The sequence below is a fragment of the Centrocercus urophasianus genome, unplaced genomic scaffold, assembly GCF_019232065.1.
Source record: "Centrocercus urophasianus isolate 14NV4802_14NV808 unplaced genomic scaffold, USGS_Curo_1.0 seq_30, whole genome shotgun sequence".
Taxonomy (NCBI): domain Eukaryota; kingdom Metazoa; phylum Chordata; class Aves; order Galliformes; family Phasianidae; genus Centrocercus; species Centrocercus urophasianus.
The window spans coordinates 6,645,509-6,660,526 of NW_024884867.1; the positions used below are offsets into that span (position 1 = coordinate 6,645,509).

General features: G+C 37.6%; 2 protein-coding genes across 6 annotated transcripts in view; one reads left to right on the forward strand and one right to left on the reverse strand.

Annotated features, from left to right (window-relative positions):
- The window catches only part of KNTC1 (kinetochore associated 1), a 34,465-nt gene extending 33,190 nt beyond the window's left edge, over window positions 1–1,275 (reverse strand). The window contains exons 1-3 of the mRNA XM_042829267.1: window positions 1,144–1,275; window positions 918–1,038; window positions 410–525 (exon numbers count right to left, since the gene is read on the reverse strand). Coding sequence (XP_042685201.1) covers window positions 410–525; window positions 918–1,038; window positions 1,144–1,275 — 369 coding nt within the window. The remainder of the gene's footprint in view (window positions 1–409; window positions 526–917; window positions 1,039–1,143) is intronic.
- Window positions 1,276–1,881: 606 nt separating this feature from the next.
- On the forward strand, window positions 1,882–14,753 carry RSRC2 (arginine and serine rich coiled-coil 2). Of its 5 annotated transcripts, none has more exons than XM_042829260.1 (10): window positions 1,882–1,930; window positions 3,687–3,843; window positions 4,475–4,518; window positions 7,072–7,284; window positions 8,237–8,380; window positions 11,800–11,922; window positions 12,021–12,100; window positions 12,729–12,961; window positions 13,518–13,607; window positions 14,119–14,753. In XM_042829260.1, the coding sequence occupies exons 2-10, from the start codon at window positions 3,763–3,765 to the stop codon at window positions 14,296–14,298; spliced, it is 1,188 nt and encodes a 395-aa protein (XP_042685194.1). In that variant the 5' UTR covers window positions 1,882–1,930; window positions 3,687–3,762; the 3' UTR covers window positions 14,299–14,753. The 5 variants fall into 5 exon arrangements, with proteins under 5 accessions (XP_042685194.1, XP_042685196.1, XP_042685192.1 ...); XM_042829262.1 differs by having other exon boundaries at window positions 12,732–12,961; XM_042829258.1 differs by having other exon boundaries at window positions 1,888–1,930; window positions 7,094–7,284.
- Window positions 14,754–15,018: the final 265 nt, after the last annotated feature.

The following is a 15,018-nucleotide window of genomic DNA, read 5'->3' on the forward strand; positions in this document are numbered from 1 at the left end:
CTAAGATGGAATCAATGAATCAATATTTGTGTGTCTCATTTGAAAAAAAACAAATCTTCATTTGAAATACTGTTCACCGGTTTAAATTTTAATCTTTTTTCTTTCACAAAGAACTCATGGTTTATATGTAACATTCCATGTTGTGTATCTGCACACAAAATACTGTAAACAACATATATACAATTTTTCTTGTAACTTGTTATTTATAGCAAAAAAAAAATCCCTTTAATCTGGTTGTTTGTTCAAACTAAAAGACATAACACAAAAATATTTCTATATAAATATATGGGAGAAAGAAAGAAAAACAAAAATAATAACAAAACAAATAACAAAAAAAAAACCAAAAAACAACAAGGAACCCTGAGAACAAAAGATTTGGAATAAAGTCAGGATAGAACAGTTACTGTACCTTAGTCAGCAAGGTTTTTTTTGATGGAATATGAATAAGATGGATATTGCCACTTCTCTCACCAACCACAAGGAATTGTTTTTCTTGACACATACCAACCACATCCACATTAGTATCTGAAAAGTTCCATGTCGTGATGTCAGCTATTAAGATTTTTTTATTAGCAGACATGCATATTTGAAACACAGAATGTGAGTAATACAGCATTCCAGATTTCTACAAAGGTATTTACTTCGATAAAACTAAGTACAAGGGCACAGAACGAGTGGCTTTGCTCTCCGCGATTCCCATTGCAGTGATAAGTTAACAAGCATTCTAATTAAGTTGTGCAGAAATACTTGGTTAATGAGATACAGAATCTCATTTTGTTATTTAGTTATTTGTTGGAACAGTTTATCTTACAGGCAGATAGATATTCAAGATAACTGACACGCTTTCAAGAAGAGCACTTTTTTTTTCTTTCAATTTAGTTTTGAGTTCGAGGTTAATTCTAAAGTAGTGAACTTACCAAACTGAATGTGCAGCTGCAGAGCCTGTCCTGTGCTGTCAAGAAGTACCACCGATCTGTCAACAACAATAATGCTGCCATCCCTCGAGCTGCACGCATACAGCTGAGGATTAACTGAGACCTAAGAATAAAAAGATTGTTACACATAATAACTGAAACACTTCAGATATATGACAATGTTCCTCGCATATATGAGGAAACATGACATAGCTCTGAGGAATTCTACCTTTTCTGAAGATGTTATTTGAAGCAGTGAGTCCACTTGGTATAAGGCACTGCCACATTCCTGGCCTAAGCACACAGAGAACTGCTCTCTTGTTGTGTCGTCGTTCACCAGAATTTCGATATCATTCCACATTCTCACCTATGATAATCACATAAGCAAGAGAGCTTTAAGAAAATTAGATGACTGCCTATAAATCATTCGCCTTAGTGCTCTGTTGCTGTTCTGCCTCTAGCAGGTAGGATATTGGGATACGCTTACTAAAGGCACGTTGAAAAAAGAAAAAAGTTATATCTGAAGAGTAATGGAAGGGGTGCTCAGCAGATCGCCAGGGCCGGCCCAGCTGAGTACAACTGAGGGAGGAGAGGTTTAGTGCTGTAAGCTGGGTACAGATCAGCGACAGAGAACCCTCCTCGCCCCACAGACACCCCCTGCACCGCAACCTACCCACCCTTCCCTTCACCACAGCGCAGAAGCTGCTAACATACCAGTATACTCAGCCCCCTTAGACTTTCAAATTGGCGGGAGCGCGGCACCACTACGGGTCGCGGCTTGGGCCAAACTTCCTCCAAACGCGCGAGCGCACACGCGTTGCTAAGACGGCCTGGTTCTTCTTCCCTCCCAGCATGCACTGCGGTCCCTCGCTCCTCCGCCTGCCCCCGCCCGCTGTTACATCCGGGCACCTGACGAGTAGAGGGAGGGTGGGGCGCGTTGCTTCGGTTTGTGCGCGCCGCTGTTGAGGTGATTGCGTCGCTGTGGAGAGCGGCAACTTGGGCGTTCGGTCATGGCGGTAAGCGGTGATTTTTGGGGGGAGCCGAAGCGTGGAGTGCGGTACGCAGGGAGGGAGGAGTGCGGCGTGGGAAGGAGCGGGTCTGGAGCTCTGTGCGCGGAGAGACAAAATGGCGCCCGCCGCTCCTTCGCTCGCCGCCGCCATGATGGGCCTCGGGGAGGGGGTGCACGCGCTTCGTCCAGTACTTTTCTTCCCGCTTCCAGAAGTTTCTGCTTCGTCTTTACGAGTTTGGGGAAAGCTGCGGAGGCCTTGTGGCTTCGCGTTTGTCGTTTCTTGGTCTGGGAGAGGAGCGCTGCGGCTGTGGCAGAGGGCTTTGCTCCAGAGAATCGTGGGGCTGAGGCTCTGGGGGCGGGGGTGGGGGAGCGGTCCGGCCTTCCTTGCTTCTGGGTCATGCAACTTTCCTTATTACATTGCTTCACATCTCGTGTTTTAGCGTCTTCTTGCGTTTATTGTTGTCTCCTTGCCCCCTTTTTGTGGTTAACTTTTTCGTGAAACTTCTCTGCTGTAGTTGTCTGCTTAGAATCTACTGATGAGGTAGTTTCGTATATAGGCAGTGTGGCTTTGCTCCCATTTCACTTTTTTGTGGCCTGGTGTAAGGGTGTTTGCCCCATCGCTGGATTGAATCAGTGAAAGTAGCTCAAAAACCAACACGATTTCCTTTTTTCTGAAGCTGTGTATTTGTCTTAGGAGTGCAGGGAAAATGTAGGTGCTCGCATGATAAAGCCCTCTCTAGTTAACTTTTAATTAGTTTTCTTTTGCATCAAATCTGGAATTTTTTGTTCTTATCCTGAAAATCTGCCCAATAGTGAAATAGAACAACAACAAAAAAAAAAACTACTGGAGAAAGCTCACCCTTTTTCTCCCCTGGAAAAAGATACCTTTTCTATTTATGTAATCACCTAACATGGCTTTTTTTTTTTCCTGTTAAAAAGTCTTGAAGAATAACTATGACCTTCTTGCTTTGCACCTAAATTACAAGTACCTTTAGGTTTGTTCAAGTACTGGGTGAGGCGCTGATGCACTGAAGTACTGTGGCTGTTCTACCAGTTCTTGAGGAACTGAGAGTAGTCTCATTGAAGTCTGTCAGCTTTTTTTGTTGTTGTTCTTCTATTTTTTTAGAGCTGAAAGGGCACAAGAGCATTAATAAGCAGCAGTGTGTACAGAAAGTAAGAGCAATAATCTACAGAAATGTGGCAGCTGGAGAGTACTTTTAGAAACCCGATTAAGATAGACTGTTAGCTGGTATTTTCCTTATTTTTCTCAAGTAACATCAAATGTCATTTCATGGAAATCTCAAAATTCCTTTAAAACTTAAAGTAGCAGAGTTTTTTGAAAACCTTAGATGAAAAAGGGAAGGGATTGAGTAGAAAGGGAATAAGAGAGCCTGGAGGATAACTGACCTATAAACAACATTGTTTAGAAGAAAATTAAAAAACAGTGATCAGTATTTAATTCTACTGTAAGCCCTAAAAATCTGATGGGGGGAAAAAAAAAGTAAGGTGCGGTTTAATGGAGTGGGAGAGCAAAATGTTTACTATATATTAGTCCTTAATGAAGTTTTGAAAAATAGTCTGTACGTAATTATCTAGTTCAATGCCAGTCTGTACAACTATGGCCTAACTGATAATGAGATGGCAACTCATGGAGTTGACTCCATAGGGGAAAATAAAGTCATCAGAGGAAGTAATAAAGAAATAATCTTCTTGTTTTTAAATCGTAAAGTTTTGATTCTTAAACCTTCTGTTCTTGTGTGTAGGGTAGTGATACCGAACGAGATGGAGTAGTCCCAGAAAAGTCCTCTCCAGAAGGGGAGAAGAAAAAGGAACAATCAGATGCTTCCAGTTCTCCGAGAACATCGAAGCATCACTATTCGAGATCGCGTTCACGGTCAAGGGAAAGAAGGCGGAAGTCAGGTATGGGCTTCAAATAAGCAAAGCTGCTTAGTACTGTTCTGGTGGGTTTTTGTTGTTTTTGTTTTGTTTTTTTTGCTTTCGTACAGTTAATTACTGTATGCTTATGGAATTCAAAATCTCTTTACGTTTTGAAAAACAAAACATTAACTGTTCTATTAACTTTATGAAATTGAAAGAAAAAGCTGTTAATTTTGATTTTTGCATCTTAACTGCATTATGTTGAAAGTTTAAATAATGAAGTCTTGAGGAAGAAGGTCTTATTAGTATTCAGAAGATAATGGTGAGATGGCTAATAATAAAGTGATTCCAGGAAACAAATCCAGAAAAACATTCCACTCTCTTTTGCTTTAATTATGTTTGGTTAGACAAAAATGGGATTAACTGGCCAAAAAAGTAGAATGTGACTGAAGTATAACCTGGATTTATTTATTATTGTTGGAGCTTAAATGCAAAGAAAGAACTGTAATAATTAGAATTCAGTTTCTGCAATAGATGTTTAAATAGTACTGTTGGTGTTGCAAGTCTTTGCTTTTGGCTTAGTGTGGTGGAATATCTCAAAGGAACTTGAGAGATTGTAGTGAGTTGATGGTTTCTTTAACGTTGTAAATGACAAAAATATCTTCTTCTCCAGATGCTGAAGGAAGAAAACACAGAAGCCGAAGCAGAAGCAAAGAGGTAATTAACACTTTGTAGTGATTAGGTAAATGTACAGTACATGTATGAAGTATCTTGTAGTAATGCACATATGTAAACCTATATAAGTGACTTTTATGGTAAGTACAATAAATTGGAAACTTTAAGTTTAAAATGGATATGGAGATCCTTTCATAGTGAAGCATGATTGCAGCCATCATGTTGACAAGGTAATAGTTTCATAGCAAATCGCTTTCAGAAACTAGTAACTTAAATTCTTTTTTTTTTTTCTTTTTTTTTTTTTTTTTTTTGGTGGAAACAGCCAATGAAAGAGTTCGTATGGAGAAGTAGAATGGTGTTCTTGATAACTTTCACAGAGCTTCCATTAACCAAAAGCCATGGGTGGCTTTATTCCTGTCTAGTGTTCTGGACTTTGAATAATATATACCAGTTTACTTAAGAATATTAAAAGCAATTATCCACCTGGCTGAGGTCTGTTTATTTCGTCCTTTAACTGTAAGGACTGTCATAGCCTGACAAACAAGCTGGTCAGCTGGAAGCATGACAGTAGCAGCAAAAATTTCAGAAGGCTGTGTCTTTCTTTTTGAAAAGAAAAATATATATGTACAATTATATATATATGTACAGGGATGCAGTAATGCTTTGAAAGTAACTGGGTTACACACCAAAGGAGAGATGAAATGAGTGAACCAGGACCATCAGAATAGAAAGGAAGCTGAAGCCTTGTGGGGCAATAGCAGGCTGGGTCAGACGAGGGACTTCAGACTTTAACCTGGGTCAGGAACTTCTCCTTCCCCGATTCCAATGGAAGCTCTGTTTTGTTTTTTAAAAAAAATAAAAATTAAAAAAGAAGGAAAAATAATCTAGGAGAGTTTTTGTGAAAATGAATATATTGTTTAGCTCACATGATAACATTTCTATAATAAATCATACTCAGCGTGCTAATGCGCGAAGAGACTGAACTGAAGACGCTGCAGACTCAGATAGCAAAATTATAAGCCTACTTCATGATAAGGTAACTATTAGTCATTCAAACTCATATTTCCCTTAAAAGTATCTTAAATCCGTTATGGGATATAATGGTGTTTATTACTAAGTGTGTGCCTGGAAGACTGGTTTAAAAAAAAAATCATCGAGAAAACCAAACTTATTTTCATGTTCTGAAAAAAATGTCCTTGTTTGAAATTGTCCAGTGTTTTTAGCATTCTGTTAGATCTAATCTTAAACAGTTTATTTAACGCTTTCTAAATTACACTGAGGATATTAACTGTGTCCCATGGTAGATTTGTTTTCATTATTTGCAAGATGAAGCTGGTTGTGTGTAGACTAATTACTGAATATTAGCAGTTCTTTTCAGTGTATGTAACAGAGCAGCTACTTAGATGAGTAGATACTTCAAAAAGTAAGATACAAGTAATATCCTACACTATTCACATGTTTTTCTGTAGCACGTAGTTCCTCAGGGAGTAAAATACTCTAGAAACAGGAAAAGGTATCTTACCATAGCACATCTGGATGTGAATTATAGTTGAATTGAGAATTGGAAATACGTTAATAAGGAATCGATCTGTGTGGGTATGAACTAGTTACAGTATCTTCTCCAAACTACTGAAAGATTTTACAGGTCTTTAATGTAGAACAGATCTAGATGAGCAAGAAAATGGAAAAGAATCAAGCTTTAGTCTAAAATGTATACAACCTCATAAAAGTGTGACTTTTAAATGTAAGACTCAAGTGGGCTATGCTAGAAAGCGCTGAAAATAAACTGGATATATGAAGAAAAGGTGTTGGTGTCATGACTTAGTCTTTAAGGAAAACACTGGCAAAAATCAGGCCTGACCTTGCTAAGTATTTTTGGCACTGCAGCTAAAAAAAGAAACTTTTTTTTTTTTTTTTTTTTTTTTTGAGATACTGCGGGAAGAAATTGCAGTATGGTGGAGAGCATATCTTTAAGTTAAATCTACTGTGGGAGGTTTTGGAGTGATACATATTAGACTTAAATACTGTAAATAGGATGTCAACTGTGTAACTTATTGCTTTGCTTTTTACAAACTGTTGGAAGTTGCTGACTGAAGAGAGTTTTGTTCTAAAAAAACAAATAATCTGTCTATAGAGGAATGTTTTAGTTGCAAAAGCAATATACTGTATGTCTGCAGCTATCTGTATGGATGCTAATAATTCTTTGTACATGGTAGATTTAGACAAATAATTACAGATGTGATTGTGTATCTATATATATATTTGTAAATTGTCAGATACTTAAAGATAGGAAAGAGTATACATAAATGAAAACCATGATCTAGTTGTTTTTATTATAATGTGGTGAACTCTCATGGAAGTGCTGTAAAGATACCTTGATGGATGCTTTTAAAAATCCTTTAGTGGGGAGGAGGGAAGAGGGGGACAAATAGTAGTGTACATTTGCAACATTGGGTAGGTGGTGGCATTAGGTAATATAGCCATCACCCATGATTGAGTCGCACTCCTAAGGTTACTAATGTTGCATCACAGCTTATCATTTTTTATCTTCTGATACCCATACTAACTCTCTTTGTTGCACTATTTTCCTGAAAGAACCAACTTCTTCTTAAAACAGGCAAGAAGACATGAATCCAAAGAGAAGTCCTCCAAGAAGCACAAATCTGAAGACCACAACGACAAAGAACATTCTTCTGACAAGGGAAGAGAGAGCTTAAACTCATCCGAAAATGGTGAGGATAGACATAAACGCAAAGAGAGAAAGTCATCAAGAGGGAGGAGTCATTCGAGGTCCAGGTCTCGCGAAAGGTCAGTTGTTTTATATCATCAATCTTTGTTGTTTTTTTTTAAATACATTCACAGAAACTGTTGAAAAGTTTGGGTGAGCGACGTTGCTGACCTAATTTAACTCTAAAGCATCACTTTATTTTGTATATTGTATTTTTGCATGGACAGTGTTTTTGCTGCGAGTTGTCTTTTTTCCATATTGATTCTGAGCAAAGTTACTGAGTGCACCTGAGGTTTTTTTATAGGTCATGCCTCAATGTTAACTCAGGTCTATAACTTAGTAACAGAGTTTGGAAAACCTGTAAGATAGAATATATTAAATGTTCCCTATTGGCATTGGTGGGAAAGACACTAAAAACTTAGCTGTCATTGCTTTTTGTCTCCTAATTCAGTTGTTTGCCCAGAGACAATGCTGTCTATGCTTCCTTGCACAGTAGGCTACCCAGCACACACTCAAGGTCATAGAGATGTCTGGGACAAGCTGTGTTGCCAGAACAACTTTTCAGTCAGTTCTGCTCATACGGGGGTGATCTGTAACAAACGTGACAGCATGGGATAGGCTGTAGCTGATAATGTACTGAGGGACTTTGTGTAACTCATGAGCTGAAATCTGGGCATCTCTTCTCTAAGGTACTAGAATACCATGGGGAGGAGGGAAGTTATCTTGCATTGAATTTTAGGCTTTAACAGCAGATTATTTTGGCCTTATGTTTGTTTCTAGATACGCACTTTAATGAACAAACAGAATGGCTGTATCCATGAGTATGATTTTTACTTAAACTCTTCACAAATCACTTGTGGCTGATGGTAGTGTGCTATTACTCCTAGTTCTAAGCTGTTCCAGGCATGGACTATTAAATGTTTACAATCCCCTCTACCTTACCTGATGCATTCTGGTCTGTGACAAACCTGGACGTGAGTCCTTAGGAGAAATATGAATTAAAACAGGAGGAATTTTGGACCTGTGTTTCAGACGTCATCGCAGCAGAAGTCGTGATAGGAAAAAATCCCGATCTCGCAGCAGAGAGAGAAAGCGCCGTGTGAGATCTCGTTCTAGATCAAGATCTAGGCACAGACACAGAAGCAGAAGTAGAAGCAGAACTAGGAGCAGAAGCAGGTAAGTGTGAACTTCCACACGTGCTTGGTGGCAATGGGTTGAATGCTCTGTGGAGTATAAAATAATGCTGGGGTTCAGTGTAGCTGTGTTTACTTTTTCTCAGCTGTTTTAACATGGGGTGAAGCACAGGGTGGTGTGTATTTGGTTACGGAAACAGATACATTAAACAGCTTATGCGTCTCAGATTTTCATAGCAAGTTTTCATGTTAGCAATTAAAGATGCTTAATTGGTTATTTAGAGGCATAATTTAGGGGGAAGACATCATTTTGAGTAGTATAAATACGGCAGTTAAAGTTCTTTTAGTTTCTTATATCACAGCTGACTTCACTATCTTAAATAGAAATGATACTTAAATAGGAAAAAAATAGAATAAAATGCAGCTAATACTTTCATATGTTTTGTATGAGAGTAGTGTGGTTGGCAGAATACTACTTCAATAATTCTATTTTAATTATCACTTTTTCTGTGTGTTTATGTGTTATGAAAGTTTAACTGAGAATGACTAGCTGGTGGAGTAGATGATCGGTGTATTTGCTAATCCTGACCAGCTCAACAAATTTAATTTAGAAAAGTGTGGATCTTTTCTGTAGAACTAGTGTAGGGAGTGTAGTACGTGTAGAACTGAGAGTCAGATGGACTAATTTGATCTATGTACTATTGTGTTAGTGATTACAAACTATTTTTAAGTTCATCATGAGATTACTTGTCATCTACATTTTTTTTTTTCCCCTCACTCTTTTGGATGCTTTCATTTCTTCCTTAAGCTTAAGTTCTAGAAGCACAGGTTGAATCCAGCTGAGTAGATTCTTATTAGTTTGTTTGGTGTCTATGTGCTGTAGTTGAAGTTTTCTTCCGTGCATAGGAATTAATGTTTTTCAGAAGGTGTTTCATTGTTTTGTTGTAGAGTTTGCAGGCTGTTTGCATGTGCCACCTCTGCGTTCTTAATGCTCTGAAGGATTTTCTTAAGTTAAAGTATGACTTAATGATATTATGTGAGGACAGGGTTTTTCTGTTGGTCTAAAATTAAAAAAGTATCTTGGATGCAAATTGGTGCCCTTTCAAAGCTCCCAAGAATGTGTTGCCAGTGTTCCAGTTTAATTAGTAACATTCTTACCAGTATATTTCAAATTGCATTTAAATTAAAGACATTAGGTATGACCACTCAGTATTACAGTGGACCAGTGGAGACTTAAGAATGTAATGCTACAACAACACTTGAGAAACTGTTAAGAAGACTTATCTTTTGGAGGAACATATTGAATTACATGGTTTGTGTCAGATTTTATTTTGCCATGCACTTTCTACCAAACTTTCAGCTGGGGTGAGTAGACTGGTATACACACGTTATTTATGCTTACTGGTATCTGAGCTACCTTCAGCATGATTCGTAAGGCTTCAGTTTCCTGTTATTTCTGGTTATTATATTATGTACATTTGATGTTTTGAAATGTCACTTTAAACTCTTTATTTAACGGCTCAGTGAAAATTTCACTTCTCAGAATTATTTTGTTTCACTTCTGCAGTAGAATTCAAGTTAACCTGAGAAAGTACAACAGTTATAGGAAGTAGTAAGGGATAGTCGTAGCATAGGAGCTTCTTGAACTGGAACTGTGCATTCATGGCTAGCAGGAATGTACTGAAGTATTGCTTTGTCGGACAGGTATTAGGGAGGGAAAATAAGCAAGGTATGATTCCTGAACAGTAGCCAATACCACTACATCAAGTTCTGGGCTCAGGTGAAGTCTTTGGAGCAGTAGTTATAGGTCTAGGAAAGCTCTTCAAGCCAGATAAACATGATGTAGAAATGCAGCTTGCAGAAACACAACCGTGAAATGAATTCCCTGTTCGTGAAATGCAGTATTTCCTGTGTTGCAGTTTGTGACAGTGGCATTTCTGAATAGTAGTTTGACCTTACCTTGGAGGTTCTTTGTGCAACTTCAAGCTTGCATTTTCAAGTCATCTGTCTTTGGTAGTGTTTAAAGTAATCTTTTTGTTCTCTGAGCTCTTAGACCCTTCCAGTAGTTACTTTGTTGCATTGATTGAATACAAGATAGAAAATGTGACAACATCTGCTTGTTTCAAATGAAAGTACTTAAATAGAAAAGCTCAAATATTTATTTCCTTGATGTTTACCAGTGCAGTAAAGCATCAGACCAAAGACAAGACCAAACTACAATAGTCCTCTCGGCAAAAATGAAGGTATCTTTGAAACATGCATTACATCTTATCTCAGGAATGCAGATCTGTCACTTCCCAGTGCCTGAATCTGCATCTTGCCGTCTTCTATTCAAAGATAAGTCTCACTTCTTTTGTATTCTACCAGATTTGTCATGTAAACAAGGATCTCTTTTGTGACTTCAGACTGCAATTCATGTTTGTGGATGCCGCACAAGTTGCGAACAGAAGAAATGGAATAGGTGAATGCCATTTAAAGTGGCTTTACTCAAGTTAGTCACTATCACAGATGGTTCATAACTTTAAAGTATAAAATGGCAGAGACATCTTTTGTGCATTTTAACTTAGTGTTGATGGCAAATCTGGCAGTTCTCTTGTAGTTTCAACTTTGCATCCAGAATTGGTGACTTCTGTTGTTCAGAACATCGGTCAGAGGCTTAAAGACAAAACTTTATCTGTAGTGATGTTGTTCCTTAATGATCTTAGCAGGGAAAAAAGAAAGCAGTCATAACTGCTAATGCTACTTCTGTGTATTTTAAGTGGCTGTTGCTTAAAAGAAACTACAAGCATATGTCAAAAGAGCAACTTTTACTTTAGAGAAGGTTTTTAAATGATAGATGTGATAAATATGTTGGTGTTTTGTTTAAACATGTTTTTAAGCAGATCATTTGTCAGCCTTTGGTTAAGCCCTGCATTGTAGTCCTCTGCACAGTAGTGTCCTTCTCCAGAACTTATAAGAAAAAAACGATTCTCCTGTCTAGTTTGATATCTTCACTCAAACAGCTCAGAGAACATCTAGTGACAAATATACAGAAAGGAGAAGAATAGCAATTCCCCTGAGTATTATTGGAGTTCTTGACTCAGGGCTATTTACGGTATTCACCTCTACCATAGTTGTAATGCTGTTGTATCTTTTGTTTCAAAGTCTTCTTGCGCCTTGATCTATTTTAGATTTCTTGCAGTTGACATGCAAAAAGTTATGTGATGTTTTTGTTGCCAGGAGTTAGAATAAAAATCTCTTATACCAAGTGAAAGGATAAATAAATACCTGGAATTACGTATTGTTAGAGCTTGCAGTTGAAAAAACTTTTAACTTTGTCTTGTTACTGTGCAAGTGTGCCCATTACACTATTGTAATATAATCTCTGGGACAGCTGTTTTTGAAAACTCTCCAAGTTAGTTTTTGAGTGCTTTATTAAATGTAGATTCACTGTTTTAGCAACTGTTTTAAATTTGGTTGCAGAGAGCGAAAGAAAAGAATTGAAAAGCCCCGCAGATTCAGCAGGAGTCATAGCCGGAGTCCAAGTCCTCCACCTTTTCGAGGTCGAAATACAGCTATGGATGCACAGGAAGCATTAGCCAGAAGGTCAGGAATTGTTGCTATTTTAGTGGTATGTGATGTGAATAATCCGTTCCTCTTTGGTTTTGCATGTCTAAATACTTTCATTCTTGTGTTTTTTGTAGGTTGGAAAGAGCAAAGAAATTGCAAGAACAGAGAGAGAAAGAAATGGTTGAAAAACAGAAGCAACAAGAAATGGCTGCAGGTAATCTATGTATATTAATTTCTGAAGAATAACGTTTGTGGAAGATAATGCAGGCTCGTGTGTTGAGTGTTTGAAGTAATCACAGAATCAGTAGGGTTGGAAAAGGCCTCCAAGATCATTGAATCTGTCTGTCCGCCTACCACCAGTATTTCCCCACTAAACCGTATCCCTCAGTACCACATCTGAAAATTGCTTGAAAGTCTCCAGGAACAGCAATGTACAGTGTTACAGTCCTGTCCAGTTGATGTACAGGTTGTCAGGTTGTTCATTTGATCCGTGTGGAAGAAATGCAAGTAGAACTAGGAAATGGAAGGGTGGAAAGGTATCACACACAAACAATCCAACTAAAATGTTGTCTGTTAGGCTGGCTCTAATGGTCATTGGACCTTCCCCATATGCTTTATTAAGCAAGAGTTTGAAAGCTGTTACTCACACAAGGGTATTTAAAAGCATGAGTTATGATACTTCTGGCTTACTAAAATGTGTTAGAGACTTGTTTCTTAATTTATAAATATCATAATATATTTTGTTTTCATTGTTTTCAACTTACTGCTATGAATGGGAGTGGGTTTTTTGGGGGAGAAAAAATGACTGAACTTAACTAGCAATTTACCATTGCTTTCTTTAGCAGCTGCAGCCACTGGAGGTTCTGTTATTAACGTTGCTGCTCTTCTGGCATCGGGAACACAAGTAACTCCTCAAATAGCAATGGCAGCTCAAATGGCAGCACTACAAGCAAAAGCTCTAGCAGAGACTGGAATAGCTGTACCTAGCTATTATAACCCAGCAGCAGTGAATCCAATGAAATTTGCTGAGCAGGAGAAAAAACGGAAGATGCTTTGGCAAGGCAAAAAAGAAGGGGTAATGTCTGTTTTACTTTCATAAAACTTGTTTGAAAACATCTTACATGTTTGGACTGCCTGCATGAAAAAGCCTAGATGTGCAGTGACAAATGCTAGTTAAATAAGCCCTAGAGTTATGCCTGACTGTATAAATTTTAGGAAGTGTAATTGGATCCTTTTGTTGATTTTTGTTAACAAAACTTGCCACTAAATATCAGATGTGGATGGTCTCTCTTCATTGAGAAGTGCTGGTAACATGAAGTCATACATATTTTCTTTTCCATAATTTTAGGCATGTTTTCTGATATAATAGTACAGTCTACTCAAGTAAAGTAAAGAATATACCTCATTTTGAAACCTGTGCTTAAGCACACTTTCATCACAGAAAGTTTCTGTGGAGATGCTGCAAGAATGCCACTGGAAATATTTTGCCTCTGGCTTTGCTACAGCTGTACAACAGTCTGATTCTTAACACAGCTTCTCTTTGCTTACTACTGTATTGTGATATTAACAGAAATATGTGTAAAAAGGTGACAAATCTTTTTTTTTTTTTTTTTTTTTTGTAACTTGCACAGGATAAATCGCAGTCTGCAGAAATATGGGAAAAATTAAATTTTGGAAACAAGGACCAAAATGTCAAATTCAGAAAGCTGATGGGCATTAAGGTAAAGAGTTCTGAATGTGTAGTTAAACTTTTTATAGTGGGTTTGGTTTTTAATTTTAAAGGGTGCCTAAATCAGTGAGGATAGGTTACCTGGTTACTGTATGATCTAATTAAAAACAAATTATTTCTCACTGAAGATCACATAAGTTACTAAATTAAATTCAGAGTCTAGAATTTCATGATATTTCTTGCATCTGTTATGCTCTGTGACAACAGTCTTAACTGTAACCAATATTCGTCATCTAATGAATGTTCATACGTGATAGCTCTGTATAGATAATTAAATGGAGGTGTTAATTTGAATGAATTCAAAAGAGGAATTTGAAGGCTTCTGAGCATTTCTTAGCAGTGAGAGCAAAAGCTATACTGGCCTTATTACAGCAGCAAAAGCAGGTGCCTTCTGTTTTGAAAGGCTCTTAAGAATTCAGAATTATAAGGAGTTTAGGGTAGCTGTAGCATATGAAAATACCACTTCTTGTGAAGCTATTGCTTTATTTTCTTCTGTTTTCCAGAGTGAGGATGAAGCTGGCTGTAGTTCAGTTGATGAAGAGAGCTACAAAACGCTGAAACAACAGGAAGAGGTTTTCAGAAATCTAGATGCACAGTATGAAATGGCAAGATCACAGACGCATACACAGAGAGGAATGGGATTGGGGTTTACATCTTCAATGCGAGGAATGGATGCGGTTTGAGTACAAACAACTTTAAAGTTTGGGACTTTGGAAGGTTCTTGTTCAAATGTTGGGTCCTTGTTCACCAAAAAGCTAGCATTCTAGCTTGCATGGGTGTTGCATTGACTTTAATTTATTGATAAATACAATTTTTTTTGTAAATATCAGATCAGTGATACTGGTGTTAGTGTTGTAATCAGGTTATACCCACTTCCATTAAACTTGACAGAACTATAGAAGGACAGTATTTTTTAGTTAAAGTTCTACTTTTCAAACCAAGCAGCAGATGGATGAACTCATACATGGATATTTGGTGTCCACTGTCTTGTGTACTTTTGTACTTTAACCTTGTACAGTTATTTTCGATTCTTGAAACATGAAAGAAACATTGTGTAGATGTTATTTAGCAGTCTGGGCCACTAGGCACATAATCCAGCGCAAAAACCTGGTTAATAATAAAGAAGTTTTTTCTCTAAGGTCTTACTTTATGTTAATCAAGTTGTCTTTAGGGCACAACTCAGAGGAAACTCAGTAAGGAAGTCAGAAGCATTTGTATTGCTTTGCCTATTTGGAAGGACAGTTTTGTTAAAATAAGGAATTTGCTGAAGAGTACTGAATTCATTCCTCCCTTTGTGAGTTGGGCTTTTTTTTTTTTCCCCACTATTCAGAATTCCTGAAGTACTGGCAAGCGTTAGGTTTCTTTTTTGTAGAATGTATTTTAAAAAGAAAACAACCCCTAAG

Bases quoted from the DNA above. Each gene is read 5' to 3' on its own strand.
- RSRC2 (XM_042829258.1), top strand. The intron at 11,923-12,020 runs GTCAGGAATTGT...TGTTTTTTGTAG, and splicing joins CAGGAAGCATTAGCCAGAAG to GTTGGAAAGAGCAAAGAAAT. The intron at 13,608-14,118 runs GTAAAGAGTTCT...TCTGTTTTCCAG, and splicing joins GAAAGCTGATGGGCATTAAG to AGTGAGGATGAAGCTGGCTG.